Below are 25,849 nucleotides of genomic sequence, written 5' to 3' on the forward strand. Positions count from 1 at the left end.
GGCGGTTCCCAACCTGCCCTGGGGCGCAGGTATCACCCAGGTGTGCGGCCGCTCAGGCGCCACCGTGTTGATAGCGCGTATATACAAACCCAAGGAAAGGGCGCTTCTCAGAGAAACGCATAGTCCCTTCCGAAGAACAAGGCCATTGTATAACAAAAATATTTATTCAGGTATAAAGTGCAATATCCACAAAATCAACGACAACATCCCATTTTAGAGCAGTCAAAATTGGAAGCAGAAGTTTCAAGCACACACACACAGATATAAAACCCAACAGAACTAAAACTCCTGCGACTGCAGGTCTTTCCCTCCGTCGTCGCGGGCGGACGCCTTGGTTTTCTTGGGAAGGAGCTGCGCCTGGATGTTGGGCAGGACACCCCCCTCGGCGATGGTCACCTCCCCCAGCAGCCTGTTCAGCTCCTCGTCGTTCCTCACGGCCAGCTGGATGTGCCTGGGCACGATCCTCTGCTTCTTGTTGTCCTTGGAGGCGTTGCCGGAGAGCTCCAACACCTCGGCCGTCAGGTACTCCAGCACCGCGGCCAGGTAGACGGGGGCCCCGGAGCCGATCCGGTGAGCGTAGTTCCCCCGTTTCAGCAGCCGGAACAGCCGGCCCACCGGGAAGGTGAGGCCCGCCCGGGCTGAGCGGGTCTTGACCTCGGTCCTGACTTTGGAGGGCGCCTTCTTCCCACGGCCAGACATGCTGCTGGGCAGATGGGAGGACATGCTTAGCGGGCTCGGTTCCCTTCGGCAGCCGGTGTTGCACAGGTACTGAAACATCCGGCTTGAGCCAGTAAGTGCGTTAACATGCATGCGATTCGTTGATGAGGAAATCTAAAATATTCCACACGCTGCTTAAACCTCTATATCAAAGGTCAAGAGAAATTAGAATTTATAACTCGCCTACCTTCTACCAAGATCTCACCAGAGCCCACAGAGGAAAAAAGACACACAAAAAAATGTGTTATGGGGATGTGGGGGCTCTATGGCTTTTAAGCCATAGACGACGCACCTCATTAAATTAATTGGCTAATATGTCACCTGTCTTGCTTGTTGCAATTATTAGTTACACTTTGTTAATTTAAAGTTTTGCGTGTACGGTCAAAGCCGAAGTTCATTCAACGCAGCTTGTGTGGGCTTCTCATTAGCGGAAACAACCAGCAACATTTTATTCTGTCTCAGGTGTGGTAAGATGAAGATAACGGACATGAATTTTTTTGAAAAAGTCTGCTAAATATAGGTAAGATCTCTGGTTAAACGAAGGTGTATTTGTTAAATTAAAACTTTAATTCTACTAATTGACCCCCGAGGCGTTGTCCGAGGATATAAATGAGTACAACATGTAAATTAATATAAATATACTGTATAAACACAATTTATCCGGTATTAACATGTTTTCAATATTTAATTAATTTTGAATTTGAGGGTTTGATTTTTCAAGCCAGGTTGTTATAGATTACAATAGCTCCAATTTCAGTGAGATTGAAGCGGAAAAACAAGTTTGTCCAATATTTGTACTCCAAACGTTTAATTTTGTTGGCGTATAAAAAAACAAATACTTGACACCGTCCTGGTCAACAGAAGAGATCAAGCAATATAAACAAAAGAGCGAACCTTAAACCGAAGAAATAAACGAGATTTTTTTTGATGAGTGAGTTAGGAACTGAAATTGTATGTCTCTCGAGTGGATAGTGTTGGGTTTGTTTTTTATAGTGAAACATGAAGAGAGCGGATAAAAAATCCCATCAGTTACAGTTGTAAAATTGTCAAATTCGCTTATTGTATGGACAATCACTTTCCTAATGTACCATCTGCACCGTTTTATGTATGTCTCAGGACAGGCGTATTCTAGAGGCACATATCAAGGATTAGCATGCATGAGGGAAATGTTTTTGTATTCGTTTGGACCGAGTTTAGAACAGTTGCCAGATACTTTCTCGTACTAATTATTCTGATATTTTTTGTTTTTTAAAAAAGGGCGTTTTTATACTTTCGGTAGGATGACGAAAAGGAAAGCCACAAATTAAAAACGAAAAATTAAAAAAACAAAATCATGTTCTGTGGCTTTTGTCGCCAGATGTCAAAAATAAGTCCGCACTGATAATGATAACAATTTTATTAATTCAGTTCAATTCAAGGTGCTTTATTAGCATGACCGATGGGTACAATCAGTGTTGCCAAAGCAAATAATTTTTTTTATTTTATTATTTCTCCAGCTCTAGCGACTCCCGACGGCACGGGCCGCTGTCCCGGTCATGTGACCGCAGCCCAGGCGGTCATGTGACCGCGGCCGATAAACAGCCAGCCCACCGGGCAAAGCCGAGGCCAGATTCACGTCAACTTTCTCCAGCGCCAGCGGAGTGAGAAGGGGGGACAACATGACGCCGCTGGGGAAATGGGTAATCGTGTTCCTGCTCTTCCCGTGCGCTGCCCGCAGCATCCCCCCCCACGACGATGTCGCCGCCGTGGCCCGGTTTATCGCCCATAACTGCGACTGGGCGTCGATGGCCACCATCTCATCTCACGACCCGGTGAAGGGGCAGCCGTTCTCCAACGTGTTCTCGGTCAGCGACGGGCCGCCCGGCAGCGGCACAGGCGTCCCTTACATGTACCTGACGCGCATGGAGATCTCCGTGCAGGATCTGCAGGTATCGCTCGTCTAACGCGTTCACTGTCCTGTGGGTTAAATGAGGTGTAGCCGGAGTGACTTCACTGTGCAGGCTGAAATGATAATCACATGTTCATGATCTGAATCTCCTTCGCTTCTTTCTTATTTGTCTAACTACATTTTTGTTAGTAGGTCTAGTACCTTTTGTATAAATATGAGCCGTCTAGATAGGAGTAAGATGTAAACTCTGCACTTTATTACCTTTACGATTCGGTATGAATTGGCAAATCATATTTGGGATAGTTTTGCATGTACTGAACATGGAGAGTATAGCTCATTTACCCTAGTAAAGGAGGTGTAAAACTGAACCGAATCTCCTGGCAATGTGAGATAAAAGGAACTGCGCAAATATCTTAAATGACTCAGCTGTTTTTTTTAACTGACTTCTGTTTGCTCTCCTTACCAGTGAGCAAGCAGTTTTCCACCAAAGCATGTGATGAACGATGAGTTGTTTTTTTTAATGACTTGACTAGATGTTTCAGACTTGACTTTTTTCACTTCTCTCTTACGGAAGTAAAAGCGCTGACTGTCTTTAATGACAACATGAGCGAAAATATCCCACCCAGGCCTAAATGTCTTTATTACTTGTGTGACTGATGCAGTAAAGTAATAGGGCTTTATTGCAGAATGTCCATATTATGATACCTGTGTAAGAGTAAACCTAGTAAATATGTAGTTGAAGTAGGTCGCTGTGTCAGCATGCATAGGCTGCAAAGGAACAAGTAAAGGTTTATTCCCTGCTGAAAAGAGAAGAAAAGAAACGCATCGTTTCCGTTGTGGAGCCTGATGCGTTTCTTTTCTTCTAGTATATATGTGTGTTGTATAGAGTTCCTTTCCTGTACCATCTTAAGAATACGGTCTACATCATTCAGACCTACTGCTTACTATACAACCAGACAGGCACATATCATATCATGGTTTCAAAGTGTCAGCCTATTGAGCTGACATAAGGCAAGTGGCACCGTACCAATTGCACAGAGGGGGCTGGTGCTGTGGTATACTCATATAGCGAGCTGAGAGCCCAGGGTCTGTCAGTGCGCAGGCGAGCAGTTAGGTGGTCAAGACAATAGTTAAACTGAGATTGGAAGGTGCTCTGAGGTAAGCACCCTTCCTTGGCTTGTGTGTAACGCTCAGTGACCATGCTTGCCAACAGAAAACATTTCCTAATGGTCTACAAATACCTTGGCAACAGGGAAACAGTTCTGAAATCTACGTAACCTTTTGTCCATTGTACTTATGCCCTAGCTTGTTGTATGTGTTCATGTTTTAATGAAGTCAGTTAATAACCTCATTGTGAGCTTACTGTTATCTGTGGCTTGCTTCTAATGCCTGTGCACAGGTGTTCATGTTACTACCCTGTCTTATCTCGAATTCTTGATTGACCGACGACAACAAGGAAACGTTCATCATTTAGCAAAGCTGTCGGCGTCTTGATTGAAATGGGTTTCTGGCTTTTGTTCTTATACAGTGTGTGACTCCTGCAAACTCGGACTGTGCAGCTTTCCCTGTCAAATGCTTTTAGAAACATAATGAATATGTTAAGTGATAAAGATGTTTCTTGTTATTTTGTTTATGATATACAGTAGAGGCAGTGTTATTCACTGCCCAACGTGGGGCATGGCACTCCTTGTTCTGGAGTTTTATAGTATAATTGTGCCTGTGGTTGAAATAATCTGATCAGAAAACCCTTCCTTAGTGTGTTTTGGAAAGAAATAAGCTCCTTCTGTTACACAACGATACTGTATAGTATAAGTTGTAGAATTGATATGTGTATATAAGTGTAAGAGGGTATAAGTAGAAATTTGGGCTTCCGTTAAAAAACCAAGAGCACATTTGGAATGTGCTGTAGACACGGGGTTCAAGAGGGCCGGGATGGGGGGAGCCCCTAACGCTTGTTTCATTGTGCTGCAGGCGAACCCCACGGCCTCCCTCTCCATGTCCCTGGCCCAGACCGAGTACTGCAAGAGCCAGGGCTACGACCCCCAGAGCCCGCTGTGCGCTCACATCATCTTGTCTGGGTCCGTGGTGGAGGTACACTCATGCGCCATCTCTCCTCCTGACCAGCCAGCCTCCCGTTCTGCTGTTTCACCCCACAGAGCGGAGGCCCAGGGGTGTTATTCATGACCGGGGACAAGTGGGTAGAAGTATCCTCTTTTTATTCAAGGGGAACCGCCACACTATTTTTATATTTCGGGGGTTAGAAAGAACCCACAGTGAAAGTACATTGTACCCTGTAACTTGTAAAACCTCCAATTTACATGGTGCAGTAGACAACATTTCCAGGTTTGCACAGCGCCAGGTTCTGCGATTCAGAACGAGGCAGCAAAACGTCTGGTGACGTGAATTGGCCCTATTACCTTGTAACCAAACAGGCTTGTGAAAACATTTCTTTTAATCCAATAGAAATATTGCTTTCAATTTTGAGACCGTTGTGGTGACAAATTCTGTTTACTTGTGGGCTCTGCACGCAGATCACGTTGGAACATTTCTGCAGTGAAACGTGTGCTGCACAACCTGTCCTTATTCGCTCGTGCATCACAGTACATCAGTCATCACGGAGACTAGTGAGCAGGAAGGGCCACCTTGCGTCACAATTCGTGGGAACTTTCACAAAGTTCACAATTTTTCTGCCCAGTTCGAAATGTATTAATTCTGTAACGTCGATGCATTTATTTTGTTACTGCAGTTCCTCTCTAAATGTTAATTGGAGTACAACACTCAGTGACATAGAGTCCCCAAAAAGCCTTCTTATGAACAACATAAACGCAGGTCAACGGTATGTTTTTTTTTGTTAACAACATTCTTATTTGTTTGAGAAAAAAGATGTTTGAATTAATTTTCACCCCGAAGAGCTGTGGTGGGGGGTAAGGATACCTAGATGTGGCTCAGCCCTTAGGTAGCTGCACAGAGGTAACTGTGATGGAAAGCTGTTCTCCTGTGGTGTAGGTGAACGACACAGAGGCCCTGGTTGCTAAGCAGGCCCTGTTCAGCCGTCACCCGGAGATGATGGACTGGCCCCCAGACCACGGGTGGTTTTTTGCCAAGATGAACATCACGAAAGTCTGGGTGCTGGATTACTTTGGAGGAATCAAAACTTGCACTCCTGAGGAGTATTTCAGTGCCAAGCCATACAAAACGCCTGGGCTGTAAGTTTTTTTTTTTAAACTGGATTTACAGATCTTGATTGTTCACACTTTTCCTCCATGGTGTGTGGGAATTTTGAGGAGCAATAAAGTGACCACATTTCTCATGGCTTTGTTTGCAAGTAGAGAGAGTTTTCAGTTTCGAAAGAGATGATAAATGTTGGAAATTGAAAACGCTGTTGAAGATGTATGTAGAGCAGAATGTGTTAAGACTGGATAAAACTGAAATATTCTTTTTTACTGTACAATCCTGGTAGAAATCTTTCCAATATGTTTTGAATGCCCATTCAATTTCTTTTATTTTAGGAGAACAACATGGCTCTGAAAGGATTACAAAGGATTGAGAACAGAAGAGTCAGTCCTTCTATTTTTAAAGGTTGCACTGTGTAATTGTATACTAATATATGAGAAGTGTTTTGAGTAATACAGTTGATGATTTTATTATGTGTTAAAGGATTGCAGATTAAAATTAATTAAGGATACTTTTTTGCTATTGATGCTTGTGAGTGAATTGCAGTAAATTATAATAATATTAGCTAACAATACATTACTCAACAACATGCTCAGGTGAGACAAATAACTTTTCTACTCTTTCAACTCTTTAATCATCAAAGCAGTGTTTTCTGTATTGCTACATTAATAATGCAGTTTATGCAGAAATTACTGAACTGTAATATTAAATATTAAGTTTTAAAATCCGCAAAATCACAAAGTTCTAATGATCTGTCTCCTTAAAACGCAGTCTTGTACTGGATTAGTACAGTATCTTTCCTTTTCGTTCATGTTGTATTTTACCACTAGAGGGAGCCCTTTACGTGTTTACGATTTAGAAATGGCTCTGAATATTTACCGTAGTGTATTTATACGAAATAAAATTGAGTGTCTCTAGAGTAACGGCTTTCACTAGATCGAATTCATAATATATACTGAGATGCCTTGAAAATGCAACAAATGCCCGTTTCTCCCATACCGATTTTTTGCATTTAAGATTAATTTTGCCTCTCGGTATAATTAGTCCTGATTTGGTTATCTTTTATACAAACTGCGGAGAAGTCATTTTTGATACATATCTATAATTTCCGGCTGTGAAAAGGGAAAGTGTTTTTTTTTAATTTTGAAAGAAAGAAACTCTCTCTTTGATGTCAAGGTCTCTCTTTTCGGTCATATTTCAAACCATACAGTCAAGCTTCCCACGTTCTGAATAAAGAGACCTTTTCTGAAATTCTCACCCACACTCCCAGCCCACATTATAAAACAGACGTCTTTCAGCTTCTATAGGTCCTTACTTTAACTAATCTGATGTCACGTAGCAGATGTTGTATAAAACGTGCAATTGCTGACAAAGTACTGAATATAGAGCAATAATTTTAGATCTCATGCAGGGCAGTTTTAAGTCAAGCAGGTTGCTGTAAGGCTTTGTTACATCAGGTGTTCATATTGTCACAAGAGTCCCTGTCTCTCTCCTCGCTGAACGTGCTACAGCATCATACCCCAGACTTGAGGTCACATTTATCAAATCCACACAAAAACTGCTTGGAATGTTGATTCATTCCCATGTTTTTTCAGGAGATCAAATAACTAGATAACTGGCTTCAGGTGCTAAGTAAGTTATCTATAAATGTTGTTTTCTATTCAAGTTTTCCATTTTCAAGCTTTATATTCAAGTTTGTGGTCTGTGACTTCGATGTGTAGTGCATTTGTATGTAAGATGATTTTTCTAAAGCAAAGATATTTCACAATGATTACTCCACGTATTTTTGTAAAAATACTGAAAATAAAAATTTGTCATTTGTATATTTTAAACATTTACTGTCATTGTGTGCTTTTTCTTCTTTATAATGTTTTTTGCTTTTAACCACCAGATGATACTCTGAGGTGGGGGATATTGCTTAGTGCCTTATAAGAACTGGAGCACAGGCGTGATTACGATCAATTTCAACACTTAGGGACTTAACATCAAGAAAGCCCCTCATATCACACCAGCTCATAATCCTGATGCTGTTCAAACTTTCACCTAGCAAACACTGAAAATGCATGTTGCATATATTCATCTTCTTCTCCGGATATACGAAAAAATCGGCAGACATCGAGACGGTCCTTGAAGACAGATTCTGCTTTTATGTTTGTGACCACATTAGAAAGGTGATACAGTAAAACGTAATCTTGCAGTTTTGTAGTTTTACCTAACAGCAGCAGAACAGTTCCTAGATACACCGATATGAGTGAAAGATGGGGTCCATCAGTGTCAGTTTGCCTGTCGGTGTTTAAGTGTAGGTAGGTATTTACAGGACTGCAGAGAGCAGCTGGCACAACTAACTAATGGAATCTGGTCTTTATGCATGTATGAGCAAACACTAAAGAAGTATGAATTAAGGAATATCTAAAAAGCTTGTATCATGTTTTGGCAGTAGTGTAGTTGTCATGTCTCCCAAAGTGTGAATGGCTTACTCTCCCAGTTCTGAAAAGCTTTATTAACAACACGCAAATGTTTGATGTACAATTAACCTTGCAAGCGTGCAAGTTTTCCTTTCTTCAGAAGTTTTTTTTTTTAAAGTGGAAACAGAAGTCTGGTTACTGCTTCATCTCGGACTTGAGTATTCTTGAGAGCTGGACCTTTTTTAAACAACCTTTAACTGAAACACTGTAAACCGAATGAAGGAGGGTTGGCGAGAAATGAATATTCATGGGTTTTAGAATCCTTTGAAGAAAAGGAAGCCTGGACCCTTTGAGTTCATTGTCGGCAGTCGATCTTTGATCACCACAAGTCCCAGCCCACTGTCAAATTAGTCAGCCACCTCCTGTCTTTGATGCCACACTTGCTGAAGTGTAGCATTCACTGGAGGCAGCGTGGCCTAACGGTTCACAGTCAACAGATCCTGTCTTGATAAAGGTATGCAGTGGAAGGGGCTGGTCTTTGTTTTCTGATATCATACGAGAGAATGTATCGTGTATAATTCTGTGAATGACGCAAATCTCTTGTTGGAAAGCTTTTCTCGGTAGGGAAAAAAAGGTATTTGAATTCAAAGGCTAAAAACATAATTGACAGCATATTAGAGATCAAGATACTGCAGTGTAGGCCAATTTGGACTCCGATTGCTTTAAATTCATGTCCTGGGGGACAAGAAACTGGATAATTGTTTTTATTCTAGTAGAGTCATGAAAACGTACCGTTTTTGTGACAGTTTCTAGCCAGCCAGTCTTACTGACCTGTGGTGCTCTTTAAACTCCAGATTAGATGCTGTGGTTGAAGGTAAAAGCTTCACTCCATCACTTCCTGTGCCTAGCCTGTTATCTCAGAGCATCTGAACACACAAGTTCAGCAGATAGCAGACTGTACCAAATTAATTTCACTGGTGCTGTACTCAACTATTAACTGAGCTTGTGTGTTCAATGATTTCAGCCTCACGCTGGCAGGAATAAAGAGTGTTTGGATGTGGCGTTGCTCCTGACAATTTAGTGTCCCTTAATTGCTCTGTGTAGAGCCCCTGTGTGGCCCCCAGCACTGCGAGCTGTTTGCAAGGGAGCTCCAGGGTGAAAATGCCATCTCTGGTGGTTTAGCTCTGAGGTGAACCAGGAGGATCTGTGCTTCTGTGTGCCTTTTTAATCTGCTGGTTTCGGATGAGTGGGGCAGCTGCCTTTCGGTTTCAAATTCTGCTTTCAGGGCCGAGAAAATGAGTTGATTTCCTCCCCACGCCAGCTCCTAATGCCTTTATGTGTCATGCGACAAAACAGGTGTCGATTAGTTTTACTACACAGTATTCCTTCCTGATAAAGTGCAGTCAGTCTTTCGACCTGTCAAAAGTTTTAGCCCACAGCCTCTGTTTAAAGCAGTGCCCGAGCCTGCTGAGTTTAAGTGATTTATGTTTGACACTGGTAGTAGTAATCCGCTGTCCTGGAACCTGTCCTGGCAAGCAGAAAGCGCAAGGCAGGCTTCATCTCGGACGGGACACCCCTCCTTCGCGGGGCAGACGCACACTCACACCAGGGCCGATTTTCCCAGAAGCCACTTGCACCGCCGGTATGTCTAGGGAGAGTGGGTGGAAACTGGAGAGCTTGGAGGAAACCCACACAAACATGGGGAGAACATACAGACTCCACACAGACAGCCCTCCAGGAAGTGATCCCAGGGCCCCAGCTCAGCAGGTCAGCAGTGCTCACCACTGTGCCACTCATGTTTGCATTCAGGCTAAATAAGAGAGATGGTTGTTTAGAGGACTGGATGTTCTGTATGAAATTTAAATTGCATTTATAACGTACTGTTTCTCTTACAGGTAATCACCTTGGATTAGGGTGCAAGGGTAATTTGAAATGGTTAAACAATGCTAGAAGATATTCCAATGACATACGTTTTACCTGCAACTCCTACTTTTAATTTGGAATTACAGTACATCACAGATGGCATCTTGAGTCCCTTGAAGTCCATGCATATGTACCTATACATGAAGCAGAGAATGCCCAGGGTAATACAGTATATACAGCCATAATATAAAAGATCTGTTCCTTCCCTTCTCTCTCAAACATATGTATGCATTACATATGTTTGTAAATAAGTTAGGTTTCACAGGAGACAGCTTTGACATGATAAAGTTGTTATAGATGTATCTTATTACTCATAATTTACAGTGTACAGTACTGTTCACAGGTTTTAAAGTATCTGCTAATGTTGCAGGAAACTAAGCAGGAAAACTAATTTATCTTAGTACTATTGATAAAATATGGTTAACGATGTACTATCTACATCATGTCTTTTAATGATACTTTTTAGAGTGACATTTTTGCCCATAGATAAAAAATGGCTAGCCTTACTTATGTACAATGAAATATTTGAATAAATACTATTTTAAAATAGTATTTAATGAAAATATTAACACGTTACTAGTGTACTTTGTCTAAATACTTGAACATCAACCCAGAGCTTAAACAATAGTGATAATTAAATACTATTAACCATTAGAGAAGAAACTACAGTGTCAGAAAATAGATCCACTACAATCATTAGGTTCCCTGCTATTATCAAGAGTAGTGGTGTTTTCTAGTTTTGGTCTGCTCAGTCTCTGTTGCATAATTGGTCCAATTATTTAGTCACCTGTGTTCATGCATTAATTTCTACCAGGTTCCCAAGTGTCTCATACAGTGTGTGTTCCCTCATGGAGGTCAACATTTGAATAATCAGTTGTAAAGAACCTTAAGAAAAATGATCTAAACATCTTTAGAATATAATTTAGTCAATTGCTGACCCGACTACCGAGGTTTGGAATGAAAAGCAGCAGACACAAGACCCCCAGGGACCAGTTCTAGCCTGAAAGAAGCTGGACAGCAGCACCGGACTGTAGCTAATAAAGCCATGAGCAGCTGCAGAGTTACCGATGCTTCTGTACTGCTAATAACCAAAGCAGAGACCGCAAGGAACAGGAACACCAGAGAGCTCCACAGAGCGAGCACCTCGTCACCTATCGTTCACCGATAATTGGTGCACCACTAGCAAAACAGTACGAATCTGAAAAAAGGGGTACTTTAAACATGAAAGAGTGCACATACACTCCTAGAGCATATCGCCTACAGGAGACCTTGAAAGCATGCAGACACACACACGATGAGTGTACCGGTGTGCGTAGCACACCCTCTACTACCAAACCAGGCCCTTATAACTGAGGAGCTCGTGCACTCCAAACCTGTGTCACTATACCTCCATGAGCACACAGCTCCCTGAAGACAGACAAGAGACAAGATGGATGACATGGTGCCTCAGACGGAACAGCAGTGACCAGAAATAAAATGTTACTCGTCCTCAAGCAAAGAGCAACTCTACGCACAGTAATTCAGAGGTCATAACACACCAAACCTCTGCTTTACGAGAGAGAAAACAAAGCTCCAGGCCTTGAAAATATCTTGCCTGATAGACGGGTATATTCCGGGACGAGCCAGGCTCTCTCTCTTGAAGACAAAACATGCAATTGTTTGCTTAATTGCTAAATATCAGTTTTATTGCAAAGGAGTTTTAATCTGTGTTAGGCCTACTTTATTACATACTGTACCCTGATTTAGTACCCCGTATGAGTTGGAATTTGTTCTAAGGTCTGCAGTGCATGCCCTCCAAATCACATTTATTATTCATTTTGATAGCAATGAACTTTTGTTCAAATGAATTGAGAGCTCATTCTTTGCTGATTATTTCCAATTTGCTGAAAAAAACAGCTTCAAACTGTTTATAGACCCATTAACTAAAAACGTTAAGTTGTGAAGGTTCTCCTGTTCTCTTTCTGTATGTACTGTTTTAAAATTGTCATCCCTATACAAAGTCCAAAAGGTAATAGATTAATAGATCAAGGTATAAAATAGAATTCAAGACAAAAGAAGACTAAGCTATTTTGTTAATTGAGGGCAAGTGGGTCCTTGTATTTCTACAACAACTGACATGGAAAGTAAACGTTACTTTAAAAAGAAAATTCTTCTTGCTGGAAATCGATGTTGCATGTTGTGTAAAAGCTTTAGTTCGCTGACTGTGTGCATCTCGCACGTCTGATAAGAAAATCGTGATCTGTCAAATTTAATTTTGAAGAATCAATTGCCTGTTTGCGGAAAATATGACATTTTCTGTCTGTGTAGTGTATTTAAATTATTATTTAATATAGACGGTTGTAAAGCTATGAAAATCCATAGACCTGTTTGTTTGTTCGTTAAGATAAACCATGTTACTGTATTCGACAATGTTAAGTCCTGGTACGATATCGTTCACGGCGAGCATAAAACTTGTGAATGTGAGCTTTTTTTAGTGTTGATGCTAATGATAAATTGCAATATGTCTAAAATAAAACAAGGCTTTTTTTTAAAGTCATCATAAGAGTCCGTCATATTTTTGTAAAAAAGTAGCCCGTTTCAACTTGTGTTGAAACAATACACTATTACAAAGATGCCCTGTTTCTGTCAGTGTCTGTCTTTCTGCCTAAGCGCTCTTGTTATCTAAAGTATGTGCAGCTTTCTCTTAATTATTTGCTCTGAAAAAAGCCTGCATTTTGTGCCTTTATTTTCTACAGTTAGATTCCAAATATGTACTAATTTGTGCGTTACTGCTATGCGTGATTAGCATTTGGATTTTAAAGGGCGCAAATATATAAATTATTTCAAACAATTATATTAAATTTTAATCAGGATAGTCTTGGCTAAAAAATAAGTTTAGAGTAGATATGGGTAAAATTTTTAATTGAAAGATCTGGTCTACACGACACACTTAAAATTTGCCTGCAGATGTTTCTATTAACCTGATCGATGATTCATTTTTAATTAGAACTTTATTAACCTTGGATGTCATGCAATAAACATTATTTGAATTAATATTCTTTCAAGCTTCAGTAATTTTGTATTTAATTGACTTAATTCCTCATTTATTCTTGAAATACTGTATGACTGCATTTAATACTGTACATAGACATCGTTTGCGTTTCTACAGTATGATATGAATGGTACTCAAGTGTAAAACTCTTTTTATTACAAAATTATGCTTAGTTACATTTACCAAATTTATATTTGTATTTTCTTTAACACACATACTTTGCGGGTATTTTTAGCTATTTGTAGTTACTGAGGTACTTTATGAAGAATAAATTTAGTATAACAACTCTAGGAGGATTTGTTGACCTCCAAGTAAAAAAAACAGTGTTGTCAGTGTTACAGTTCAGTGCAGTGTTATGGTACAAAAACAGCATGTTTAGTCTTAAACAAAAAGACTTTCATACTTTTTGAATTTCTTTTGTTTAGAGTTACAAACCTGCAAACATTTTTACTGAGTTTTTAAAATAATCTACAGGAAAAGATAAAGTAAGCCACATCCTCAAACAATTATACATACTGTACCTTTTAAAAAAAAAAATCTGGTAATCTGATAATATAAATTATTGCTTTCCAGACTTTAAAATTAATATTTGTTATCTTCTAGTATGAAACAGGATATGCATATATATACTGTATATGTGTGTGTTCATATGCATATAAATATGCATACATAAATGCATGTTTATTTTTTCTTTTTATTTTAAACAGCAGCTTTTACAAATGCATACTTTATTGTACATCTTCAATACTTGCCTGCGTATTTTTATTTTACCCTCCTTGTATCATACTGGAACACAGGATTCCCATTCACAACATCCCATCAATTTTTAATTGTATGGCCAGTAAATATTCTGTGCTTGCTTTTTAAAATTTTGTTTGCAGAAGTTTGGATTTTCCAGGTGTTTAATGAATTCAGTCGTGCGAGGGCACAGCTCCCTATGTACAGCTTGCTTTTGCTAATAAAATGGCTTGAATATCAAGCACTCAGCGTATGGGCACGTTCTACATAAAAGCACTCTGTAAAGATGAGTCTTAATTGTTTGCCAGGCTTAGCAATGAGAAAGTGAGGAGTAGATCAGGACTTGGGCTTTTCCATTTGATATTATTGAACCTCTTTTCCAGTTGCCTGTGGAATCTGTAAGAAGATTTGTGAAAGTAATACGTTTTTTTAGGTAGCTTCAATTTTATCTTCTTTTTTAGAGTTAAGTTTTAATATTGACCTGTGTGACAGTCACCCACTATGTTTCACATAGATGTTTTATTTTGTGACTGAAAACCACAGTTAAAAGAAAAGATGTCTCAAGTGCTCTAAAACTAAAACAAAAAACCACTACTTGTTCTGGGTGGTCTTCTGTTGCTTCTTTCAAAATGGTTTGATGCTTCCGCCAAATTAACTTTCTCAGGACTTGAGCAATTCAAGTCTCACATATATTTGCAAGAAAACAAATGCCTGCGTGGGTCAAACTGGTTTGCTTAGGGTCTGAAAAAAATCCATGTGGTGTGCTGCTTTCTGCATTCTATGAGATGGTCATAAAAAGGGTCTCAAAGAAACCTCTACTGACTACTGACCTCTAAGTGCACCAACTGACGTTGCAAAAAACGATGCTGAATATCAAAATGAGTAGAAGTACTGTATTGGCAACACTTAGTAGGAAAGAGGTTAATATCATGTGTATTTTTCGTCTTGAAGCTTTAATCAAGATTAAAGTAGATAGCAAAACACTCCACAGGGAGAATAGAAGTTTCTATATAATTCATTTTTGTCTTCTGTTTTTTCTTTAAATAGATACATAATGGTAGTCATTCAATAAGCATTGCATCCCATGTCAAATGATGTGTGGAAAAGTGTTTCATTGATGGTTTTTGTCAGATAACTGTGTTTAATATCTTGTCAAGGGTTTCTGTAACAGGGCTTGGTGAGATGCCCTTTGAGCCCAATAGACTGTATGTTCATGCCTTCGGTTCAGTAGATTTAACCCATTCTCGAGCGTCGCCATCAATACCAAAGCTGGCCTTTTAAACGAAGAACAATAGTAAAAGATTATTGACCTGTAGGCACTCAGGGCACCAGGGAAGGTGTTGCGTTTCTAGCCCATGGAGCTACACTCCCTCGGAGATTGCCAGAGAGCGCCCAAGCCCTTCAAGCCGGCGGCCATGTTGCTGAGAACAGCTCTGAGCCCCTACATGACTTGACGCTGTAGGTGGAGAGCTCAGTGCTCAAGAGCTACCCACTTCCTGCTCACACCGACAGAGGAGCACAGAGGCTGAAGGTGTCACTCGCTTGATGCAGCTGCTGCAACAGGAGACATTTCTGACATCCCATCCCTTTTCGAATCGAGGAGGACAATGAATTTGCACTGCACCGGTACCCTGGTATCTCTGGCCTCGGCTTTTCCAGTTGTAGGTAAGGAGAGACCTTTACTCTTTCAGGAGGCTGGACGAAGCCCATAATGTGTAACTCTTTCGGACTGAGACATTTACATGCAAGAAAATAGTTAATTCCACTGTGGGCTCAGTTGTATTCCCATCACAGTGTGGTTATTTACATTTCCTTTGTTATTTTTGAATTATATCATCATTCTATCGTTTATAACAATTCTGTCGTCTAACAAGCTCAGAAAAATGCAGTCCCCATCAGAAAAATAAGAACGTCACAGTCAGTGTGTGCCATTTTATACCCAGCTTCGTCGTTGAAAAAAAAAACATGGCTTCAAAAGCTTTAAAAGGTCATCATTCGTAAAAGTAACATTTATTTTAAGATTGCTGATATTGGTGGTTACATCTTTGAACAAGATGGCCATTTTCTTCTTATAAATCGATATATTTCGTAGCTTTATAGATGGGAAAGGGTGTTGGCCTTTCCTTGAATGTCAAGCTGCATTAAAAACAGGACCTACAAGCCTTATTTTCTAGTGATTATGTTTTAACTGTTTAATTCATTGTTTGAATTACAACCGTTGCTTCAGAAACATAGCGCTGGCTATGCTCTTGGTGAATTTGGACATTCCTTCTTCCTAGGATTTAACTTGACTGTGTGTACCTGAAATGTATGAATTATTCTCTTTTTTTTTGGTCTTGTATACTGCGGATGCAGTAGTTTCAAAGGTTTAGGCCTTTGACTATATAATATCCAATCATATAATTCACATAACATGGATTTCGCTGCATAGCTGTATATCCCATAGGCCTGTAAATAGACAGAAAAGAGCCAGTCAACCTGTCCTGTGATGGTCAGCAGTAGAGACCACGTTTGGAGCAATCATTTTAATTTTAGACATTCTCCTGAAATTCCTGAACTTTTTAAAGAAACTGTTGGCCGTTGCAGTATTCTTATGTTTTACAGATACTCAGTACTCATTTCTAACAACTTTACAGCATCAGAGATGATGGCTGAAAAGGAGGAACAAAAGTGTCAGTTTCTCAATTAAAATCTGAAGCAGATTCTATCGAAACAATAACTGTAGCACTACAGTATACGCTGATTTTTGCTGTTGTGGTACTGATTAATAGAACAATGAGTATTTTAAATGGTGACGGTTGAAAAGGTGAAAGAGAATCTGCTGTTTCCATATATCAGAAGCATTGACTGACATGGAAACTGCTTACTTTGTGTTCGTTTCCAATCAGGAATGCTTTTATGGAAGCCTTTTAAGTTTAAAACCTAGTGAAATGAAACAAGGAAACTCAGTAAGTAAATGCTTCCTCAGGCTAACTCTTTCTGAATCAAGACAGACCGTGAATGTCCGCCCAGCTCCAGAATGCAGTAAGAAAAGTTTTTTCTGTTGTTTTTCGGTTTGGTTTAAAATGGATGGCAGCTTGAGCTGGGAAAGACAGAATGCTTTAAATTGTAAATTGCAGTGAAAGTGTAAACTTAATCATTTGTAACGATACAATTGTCCTTTTTTTTTTACCTTGCAGGCAAGACAGTCCAATCTATGTTAAAAGAATGAATTGTGAATCTGTTCAAAGTTTGTCACAGGAGGAAAGTGGTTCTGATTATTTCGGCACAAACCCAGTCTGCTGCAGATGCAATACAAGGAATTAATACATTATGAGATCATAGTTGTCACATTCATGTATTATCCTATTCTGTGACATTTGTCCGGATTATTTTATAGAAATCGGGACATTAAAAACATTTTAAATCTCAACCTCCTGCCTTCTAAAAATAATTCGATGGTCATCCTGTCTTTGCACTGAAACAAAAATAAAACTGAGACACCTCTCTCGAGGCGTATTTTATTAAATATTTGAATTTTTCCGTGAGCAGCAACTTGGTCATTATTTTTCTTTTGTTTTGTTTAAACCATCACCGCACAGGTTACTGGAATATGTGTGTGTACTTGTGTGACTTATGTATGCAGATTTGTAAGATGGCCTTTTCACTTTACAATTCAGTCTGTGAGAGAGTTGGGGAGAGTTATTCTAGTCAAGGAACAGCAGTTATAATTCCCCAACTTGTGAACAAATCCCAAAAGATGAATCAATGATAGGGGGAAAAAATGTTTGCTAGATCCGTGATAGATCCGAGCTTAATTGTGATTGAAACAATAGGCAAGAACTTCGAAGATCAATAAAATAGAATCGAAATGTTTCATTATAGACTGTATAGTGAAACATTGTCTTGCATTATGTGTTCAGGAAATGTCTGGGTAACAAAGAGTTTTTTGATTATTTTACATTTTTAATTAAGAATGGTTAGGAGCTGGACGCGATGCTAGTTTGTTAATGAGTTCGAGTGGGTTAAACCACATCTGTAACTTATCTCAAAAGACATTGATTAATCAGCTCAGGACCAAGGCTGAGGCTAAGAGTAGCCACAGTGCCCGTCTTAATAGCTGCTCTTGCTTCTATGTTTACGGCTAGAACTCTTCACTCGGATTGTTTCGGATTGAGCCTGTTTGTTTTCCGAGTTCCACATTTTGCAGAAAACAACATCAATTAAAGCTCTGTGCGGAATTCCTAATTCAAAAAGTAACTAAAATATTTTTAGATCAGAAATCCATCAATTCATAGATGCAAATGTAAGATTCCTAGGGTGATTATAATCAATGCTAATTGAATTCACATGCTGTAGATAAGGGAAAGGGCGATTCTTAAACACTGAACCAGAGGGCTACCACGTGATGGAGTTTTTCAGCATTGTCTAGACGCTCCTTTTCAAGACCTGTAACAAAAACAATGTCTTCTCCGTAAACACTGAAGTATCCACACAGCCTGCTTGTTTATTGTGAATGGCTTAGTCTCGACAATCGTGTGACCTGGAAAATGTGTAGGATAGCCAGGCCCTGATGGGCGTGAGAAACTTTCGAGTGCACAGTTAAAGTTTCCACTTGCAGATTGTGACCCCAGACCCCAGAGGACACTAGAGTCTCTGTCCACAGTTCTCTAGAACCTGCTGTTATACGGCCTTGCTGTCCAAGAGAAACCGAGACGCCAAGCAGAACAGCAGCAAACACAAAATGGTCCTTCAAGCCCAAATCGAAAAGAAATCAAACTCAGGTTATGTGTCTGTATTCATTCTGTGAGTTTACCAAGTTTCTTGGTTCATGCATTCGCCAGTCAGTTCTTAAGGATACTTCTCAGATGAGCACTCTATCCATTTCTTGGCTGCTGTAATCATTTTACATAACCAAGCGCCACTTCATTTAAATGTCAGCCATCAGTGGAATGGTCAAAAGGGATCCGTAACAGAGTAATTTCACGTTTTCCACTCAGCTCCTGGATTACCTGATGCTTAGAGGTGTTCTGGTATTAACAACTCAGGTATGCATTGCTTTATAAAATATTGATGGCGCTGCAGAAGGCTGTTTAGGTCCCCTTAGGACAAGAAAGTTGCACACTGACATAACATTTTAAAGAAAGATTGATTTTACAAATTAATTATACTTTTTTTTTTTCTGGTCCAGAAAGCAATGTTAAAAAAACGATGGTACAGTATGTACAGAAAATTCCTGAATTTTGACACCTATACTGCAATGGTTCATTAATTTGTCTTCATTATGCATTTACTGCTCAGATTTCAAGGCGCGATTTAGTTTCACTGTCTGCCGATGACCCATACAATCAGAATGTTTCGATACAGTTCCCAGGGGGCTGCTGTTGACTGCTGCAGCCTAATGCATTTCCTGTACTGTTCTCCAGCTCTTCTGTCCTCTTGTGTTCCTCCGGTGTCCAGGTTGCATTTGGACCTCTGTCCTTTATCGCAACAGTATTCCATAAGACCACACACTAACGCAAGGGACAGAACAGACCTGTCTGCCACGCATAATCTAAAAGAAATCACCTTTTCTAAAAAACACAATACAGCTAATTGGGTTGCAGGGGGCCAGGGAATATAACCTGTGTCTGTACAGGCAAGGAAGAGATTTCCAGTTTGGAAATGTTCGGGCCTGTTCCACCTCATACTGAGTGCAAAACGTCCTAACGTTTGACATTGCATTATGAAACCAGAGAGCCAGAAAGCCACTCCATTTAGCTGTTGATGGGATTATGAGGGAGATTTTCCAAAAGCAGACATGAATTTGAAGCATTTGCTGTCCCTGTCCTCGTGGAGCTCCACTCCAATGTGCTCAGGCTTCCGAGCTGCAACTATATTGTAATTTCACCTGCTTCTCTTTTAATTTCACCAAGCTAATTACCATGCAGCATAAACACAGAGACCTACATCAGAAGACGACCCTAGGAATCATGAATGTAAATAAGAATGTGGTTTCTTTATTCACAAATGCACCTGCTGAATGCATCGTATTTCAACTATTTCAGCTTAGGAAATTGTTATACATTCATCTACATCTAGATTTAGTTCCACCACAGCTGTGGTCCCTTCCCCCTTTATAATAGCTGTAAGTTATTTCCTGATAAGGAATATATATAGGCGTGTAATATATATGTATATAGGTGTGTTTTCACAACTACTGTGTCGATGAACATCCATTTCCTTCCCAAAGAAAAAAAACTAAAACTAGTAGGACCTTTCATTAAGACTGAGCCACTCAGCCTTTTCATTTTCCCCACTGTTTATCCCACGCTGCAGAGCACGCATACAGGAGCTTGTGGAATGGGCAAAATAAATCATTTAGTGTGTCAAATGGCTATGCTTTGAAAACGTTTTTTTTTCGAGATAGACGTACATGCCAAATGACTGACAGAAGATGTTCTTTGAGAAGATATTTTTCGGTCAGCAAGGTACTGGGGACCCTGACATGACAGGTTAAGATAGCAGCCATTGGAGATTGCTTACATTCAAAAGCAGAAGACACAAGTTCTCAAACAGGCAAAAGATCTTAAATCAAATATCCTCACATCAAACAGCAGCATATTCGCATGAAGACCTAGAGGTTTAGAGTGGAATACCGCATGACAGAGGCCTTTATTACAGGTGTCATAATATTAAAAGCAGGGGAAAGCTGTAAATGCTCTAGTATTTTTAAGTGCAGAGCCAGGACAACTGAGACTGTAAGCAAGACTAGAACCATGATCAAGAGCCCCTTGAGCTGACACAGGTACTGTAAAGTGCAGTCCAGTACAGGATGCACAGCAGTCAATCTTCAAAATCTTAAAGAATTAAAATTGAACCACGGAAAGTACCTCATCAAGACTTTTTTTATTTTGGGTGTTTTTAAAAAAAAACTAATTCAGGGACATTTGAGACTTCAAGAGCAATGCAGTTATCCCTCCCAGCTGTAACTTATGTGGAGGTTCATTCTTGACGTGTTTAGAATAAAGAATGAACTGGAATTCAAAAGAACTATTATGCTCCCTCAGTATTTCATGGAGGGTTATAGTACCACAGATGATAAAATCATTGAAGAGCCTATGTCTGTTTTTGAACGGCCTTCTTAAACCATGCTCTGATCAGGAAAGGGCAAATACGTTCTGATGCGCTCCTAACATTCCCCCTAAGAAATAGGAATTTATAGAGGCCATATTTTTAAGATTGTGTACCCCAACCATACCCGCCACTTTTTGTTTCCATCCAGTAAGCAGGAGTGATTTTGACTTCTCTAACAAATAAAAATCAGACAAGTCAATCTTGGGTAAACACCAACCAAAAGGCACAGGTGGACAATCTGCGGAAATGTATTTAAAACCAAGTAAGGGAGACACTTCTTCACTGAAAGATTTGCGGAGGTCTGGAACAAGCTGCCCAGCCATTGCTGTTGAAGCCAGTCCCCTGGTTTCTTTCAAGAAACAACTGGGTGAGACTCTTGGGTCAATTTACTTGTGTAACTACCAAAGAACCTAAATGAGCCAAATGGCTTCATCTCATTGGTAAACTTTCTTACGTTCTTACGGACAGAAAGGGCTTCACTTTATGTGAAGATACGGTATCCTCCGCTAGTCTCTTCATGGCTGATATTGCTTCTACCAGAGAATAGCACGTTTTCTTGCAAAAGTGCACGGGCAAAAAGTCCCTTACTGTATGAAAATGTCATCCCTAAAGGTTCTCCAATGCCTTTCTAATTGTCATAGATAATGTACGTAAATATTGAATAATATGGACATTTGCTCCTTTTGAATGGAAATAGAACATGTTTTTTCCTTTATCAAGAGCCCTGGCTGGTGTTAGGGGCTTTGCACAAGTGACCGAATTTCTAAAAATAATTATGCATTTTTCAGTCATTGGCCTACCATATCATAAGACTTCCTCTGTCTCCTTGGAGAGTAAATAGTGGAGAAAAGAAGACGGACTTTTGGATGATCCAAGTTTTTTTTTTTTCATCCCCAGGCACATCACATCAAAATACAATACAAAAATAAATCCGACCCTACACAAAGCCCATTCAGTCCCCATCCGCATTTTAACACAGAGACACAGCACAAAATAGGGAATAAGTCATTGCTTAACCAAAAGCGTGCTTTAGAAAAAAAAATGATTGAAAACGTTTAAAAAAATCTTAGTTGTTTTTTTCAGAACGTATTCTATACCATACGTTTTCGGGAAGTGTTTATTTTTATCTGCTAAATCGACGTTTAGAGCAAACGACAGAGCGAGCTCTCGCTGTTCCATTAAGAAAAGCTGGTGCTTTTTGGTGGGGACACCAAGTCATAGAAACTATAATTTCTGAAAACAATAATACCCACTGATTATCATTCTTTCCTCTGGCCTGCTCAGTGCTTATCAGGGTTAGGCTTCTGAGAAAGCCCAGGCAGGCGGTGAAAACCTTAGTGCATTGGAATCGAAAGACAGATTCGCGAATAACAGTGTTTTTTTAGCTGTGATGTCACTGATTTCTGTAGAAATGATGCAGTGTTTTGGTGAGAGGAGAACGGAATATGTGCATGTGCAGCATGTCGAAACGGAGCCACAGGAGAAACGCAGTGTCAGTTGGCTGCTGCCTCCTTACCAACAATGTTTTTAATTGAATGTGGGGATTCCGCAACCCGGCGTATTGTTATTTTTCCCCTTTCACAGCAGATGTGTAGGAAGTGTTTTGTGTGTGTGTGTGTTGTGCTGCCGGCACCACTAGTCTCGACGCGTTCGTGTTGGGTGAGAAACCATGGATGTTATCGATTGTGTAGTACATTTGGGGGGCAAAATTCAACGTGTACGTCTCTCTCAGAAGTAAGCAACCGTACTGTACATGTGTGCATTGGAAAAAAAAATGCTCTTTTAAAATCGCTCCTTGGCTATTTCTGGATTTTGTCCTTTAATATTTTGCAGCTAGTACACCGACAGCTGAAGTCAAGCGCCACAGCACAGACTCTGTTTTTTTTTCTATATTGTTTAAAAGCCCCTTGCTAAAGTCCCCTACTAATGAAGCATATACTGTATGCACAGAGACCAAGACCACAGTTCAGTTATCTCTGTGTACTGTACGTCACACGCGGAAGGCCAGATACTGTCGCTCTGCAGGGACTGACTTCAAGCAGGACGCGACAGAATTAAAAACTTGTCCTGAGATACAAAGAGGAGGAAAGATCTCGGCCTTAGACTTCTTTGTTGCTACATCTTAAAGAATCATAAGACAAACAGGCAAATATTTGCAAGGACTGGTGGTATATACGCAGTCTTTTAAAGTTTATATCTATATTAATGTTTTCTCTTTTTTGATTCCTAGCCCTACAGGGGAAAAGTGAGGAATATTAGAAAGTGGATTGCAATGTGTCCGTTTTCTTTCTCATCATCTCCCTGTAGCCTCCTGACTCCTGTACTCAGAATATCATATTCGGGATACACCTACAACCGCGTGATAGTTCCACCTGTTTTGGGCCTTAAGGTTCTTATGTTCTTCTTTCTTTGGAAGTTCAAGAAACACAAAACGTCAGGTTGTACGCTGTCAAAACAACTTTTATGAATAATAATGTAACAGTAATATTTAGTTCTGATGTATTGAGCGCTCGTTTTTGATTTTTACAAAAATTGCTGTAAACTGTCTGTTGACTAATATATTACCCTTAAGAAGGTTTTATTAAAAAGGGCTACTATATATATATTGTATATCATAGCATACAATTTATTGCGAACAAAACTTCTTTATTAAAGGCTATATATAAATATAGGTGGGTAGCTGCGTCAGCATGCGTAGGCTGCAAAGGAACCAGTATTAGGTTTATTCCGTGCTGAAAAGAGAAGAAAAACACGATGTTTCGGCTGTGGAGCCTTCTTCGGCGGTCTGACACACCTAGAAATGCTGTTTTGACACACCCGAAGAAGGCTCCGCATCTGAAACGTTTTGGTTTTTTCTTCTTCTCTTTTCAGCATGGGATAAACCTGTACTTGTTCCTGTATATAAATGCAGTCTTCATTTTCACAGTGAATTCTCCATTAACCCCCGGCCCTCTTTGGTTCAAAATAAGTGTGTCAAGTCTGGTTAATTTCAATTAGGGAGTTTTTTTTTTACAGAAAAAACTGTGGTCTCGGCCCATGAGAAAACATACAAAAGCTCTCTTTGACGGAGTAAAGGCAATAAGCGAATTATTTTTCCATTGTTACACTGCTGTGTTCATAAAAAGCTGCGGTCTTTACTGAATATCACAGCTTGCGCTTCGTTAATAAGTCAGACTTCTTGAGGACTGAGGTTTTCTTAAATGTGACATTTCTATCATTTCATTAGCATAGATCTACTCTGTTGATAAACAGCGGAGTTAAACTGTGCTTTATCAGGAGGGATTTGACGACTGAAGATGGAAGATGTTCCTTTCCGTCGCACTTTGCTGCACATTGATACCTCCGAGACTGACCCACTCCACGGACCACGGTCTTCAAGAAACCTGCAGATATTTAATGCGCTAGCAGGCACTAAGCCTTCTTCTTCTCCAGTAAAAATAGTTTGCCCTTTCGGTGGACCTGTTCAACGGATTGTCAAATCAGCTTGTCTAGGATCTGACAATATGTCATCGATACGAAAATGTCCAGGACTCCGGTACGTCTTTGCTTTCAAACAGGGGCCCGCAGAACAGATGGAAGACGTACAGTAGCTCGTTTTATTGAAAAGCAAAAACAAGATGAAAAAGAAATGGCGGGTCATAATGGCGCATTGTAAAAGTGCTTTGCAGGGAGAGTTTGGCGCAATAAATTGGAGAAGTATTAAGAGAGATTGTGCCAGCGAAGATCGTCTCATTATTCCACAACGTACATTCAAGGCATGCTGAAACTGTTTGAAATATACCCATCGAAAATCCACTGGGGTGTCATATTTGAATGGGGTCGTTTGCTTCAATTGATTTAAGCTTTGTTCTTCAGGAAATGGTTGTTGTCCTTCATTATTTGTAATTTAAATATACCAAAAAGGCAAAAAAAAAAACCCAAACAAACCAAATCTCTCCATGGTGCACTGTTACTTACAGCACCTCACTAGAGATTTTATTTCTACAGAACCCATTCCATTCTCTCTTGACATTGTCAGCTAAATGACTGCATTGAGCTGTTGTGCACAAAAACGGTAATATATTTTAATTATATGCTCATGTTTCACATACACAAACGGTGTGAATGGCAGAATACAGCATTAATTCAAACAGTACCAACATGTTTAGTTTAAGTTTCTTGAGAAAGAACCCCCTTTTGTCGTCATGACTTTTTTTTGTGTGTGAGATAAAAGAGCTTGATAAAGAAAACTCACGTCATTTGAAATGTACAGGGAGAGGTGGACAGATGTGTGGGTTAAAGGCAAGCCTTTGAGCCTCAGATCCTCAAGGATTTATTTTTCCCTTCCTGCATTTTCCTGTTGTTTTCTCCTCTGTTCCTTATGCTTACACTGTTACTCTGTGAAACACCAAACTACCTGACATCTTCTTACACGCATATCCTTTTTAATGTACTGTGTTGTGTAACCCAGTTTTTATAGTTTAAAAATAACTATGAAAGCACCCTGTGCCAAATTCTTGTGAAAGGCGCGATATAAAAATAAAAATTTAATGGAATACAGACAAGGCAAGTTTTAACTCTAGAATGAATCACAGATTAGGCCCAACCATCAGTCCCAGGTACCGGACTCAGTACATGTGAGAGCAGTTTTCTAATTGCCAAAGGACTTCTCCTCCCAGGCAATCAAAAACTTGCAGTTGAGATTTTAAAATTGTAACTTGCTGTTGGTGAATTGCTGTTGGTCAGTTGTGGTGATTCCTGGCAATAGTAGGACCTTTCATTCCAAGGAAAAGTTACATTCAAAAGTTCTGAACAGACGTGTATTATATTAGAAACACTTTTCTTCTAAACAAATTCATCATCATTCTGACCAGATGAAAGGAATTATGTTATCTTATT

General features: G+C 39.8%; 3 protein-coding genes across 4 annotated transcripts in view; 2 read left to right on the top strand and 1 right to left on the bottom strand.

Annotated features, from left to right (window-relative positions):
- Positions 1–145: 145 nt before the first annotated feature.
- h2af1al (H2A histone family member 1a like) lies at positions 146–1,063 on the bottom strand. Of its 2 annotated transcripts, none has more exons than XM_088647706.1 (2): positions 905–1,063; positions 146–700 (listed from the first exon to the last, which is right to left on the bottom strand). In XM_088647706.1, exon 2 carries the CDS (start codon positions 697–699, stop codon positions 280–282), a length of 420 nt encoding a protein of 139 aa, XP_088503832.1. In that variant the 5' UTR covers position 700; positions 905–1,063; the 3' UTR covers positions 146–279. The 2 variants fall into 2 exon arrangements, with proteins under 2 accessions (XP_088503832.1, XP_088503841.1); XM_088647715.1 differs by having other exon boundaries at positions 146–703; positions 905–997.
- Positions 1,064–2,265: 1,202 nt separating this feature from the next.
- creg1 (cellular repressor of E1A-stimulated genes 1) lies at positions 2,266–7,611 on the top strand. The gene is made up of 4 exons (XM_088647693.1): positions 2,266–2,645; positions 4,577–4,696; positions 5,612–5,811; positions 6,115–7,611. The coding sequence occupies exons 1-4, from the start codon at positions 2,376–2,378 to the stop codon at positions 6,131–6,133; spliced, it is 609 nt and encodes a 202-aa protein (XP_088503819.1). The 5' UTR covers positions 2,266–2,375; the 3' UTR covers positions 6,134–7,611.
- Positions 7,612–15,368: 7,757 nt separating this feature from the next.
- cd247 (CD247 molecule) overlaps positions 15,369–25,849 on the top strand; it is a 34,498-nt gene continuing 24,017 nt past the window's right edge. The window contains exon 1 of the mRNA XM_088647802.1: positions 15,369–15,541. Within this exon, the coding sequence (XP_088503928.1) occupies positions 15,484–15,541 (58 nt within the window). The 5' untranslated portion in view covers positions 15,369–15,483. The remainder of the gene's footprint in view (positions 15,542–25,849) is intronic.

The sequence above is a fragment of the Lepisosteus platostomus genome, chromosome 2, assembly GCF_059453375.1.
Source record: "Lepisosteus platostomus isolate fLepPlt1 chromosome 2, fLepPlt1.hap1, whole genome shotgun sequence".
In the NCBI taxonomy this organism is placed as follows: Eukaryota; Metazoa; Chordata; class Actinopteri; order Semionotiformes; family Lepisosteidae; genus Lepisosteus; species Lepisosteus platostomus.

Coding starts and splice junctions, on each gene's coding strand:
- h2af1al (XM_088647706.1), bottom strand. CDS start 699: ATGTCTGGCCGTGGGAAGAAGGCGCCCTCCAAAGTCAGGACCGAGGTC.
- creg1 (XM_088647693.1), top strand. CDS start 2,376: ATGACGCCGCTGGGGAAATGGGTAATCGTGTTCCTGCTCTTCCCGTGC. Junction 2,646..4,576: donor TCTCCGTGCAGGATCTGCAG/GTATCGCTCGTC, acceptor ATTGTGCTGCAG/GCGAACCCCACGGCCTCCCT. Junction 4,697..5,611: donor TGTCTGGGTCCGTGGTGGAG/GTACACTCATGC, acceptor CCTGTGGTGTAG/GTGAACGACACAGAGGCCCT.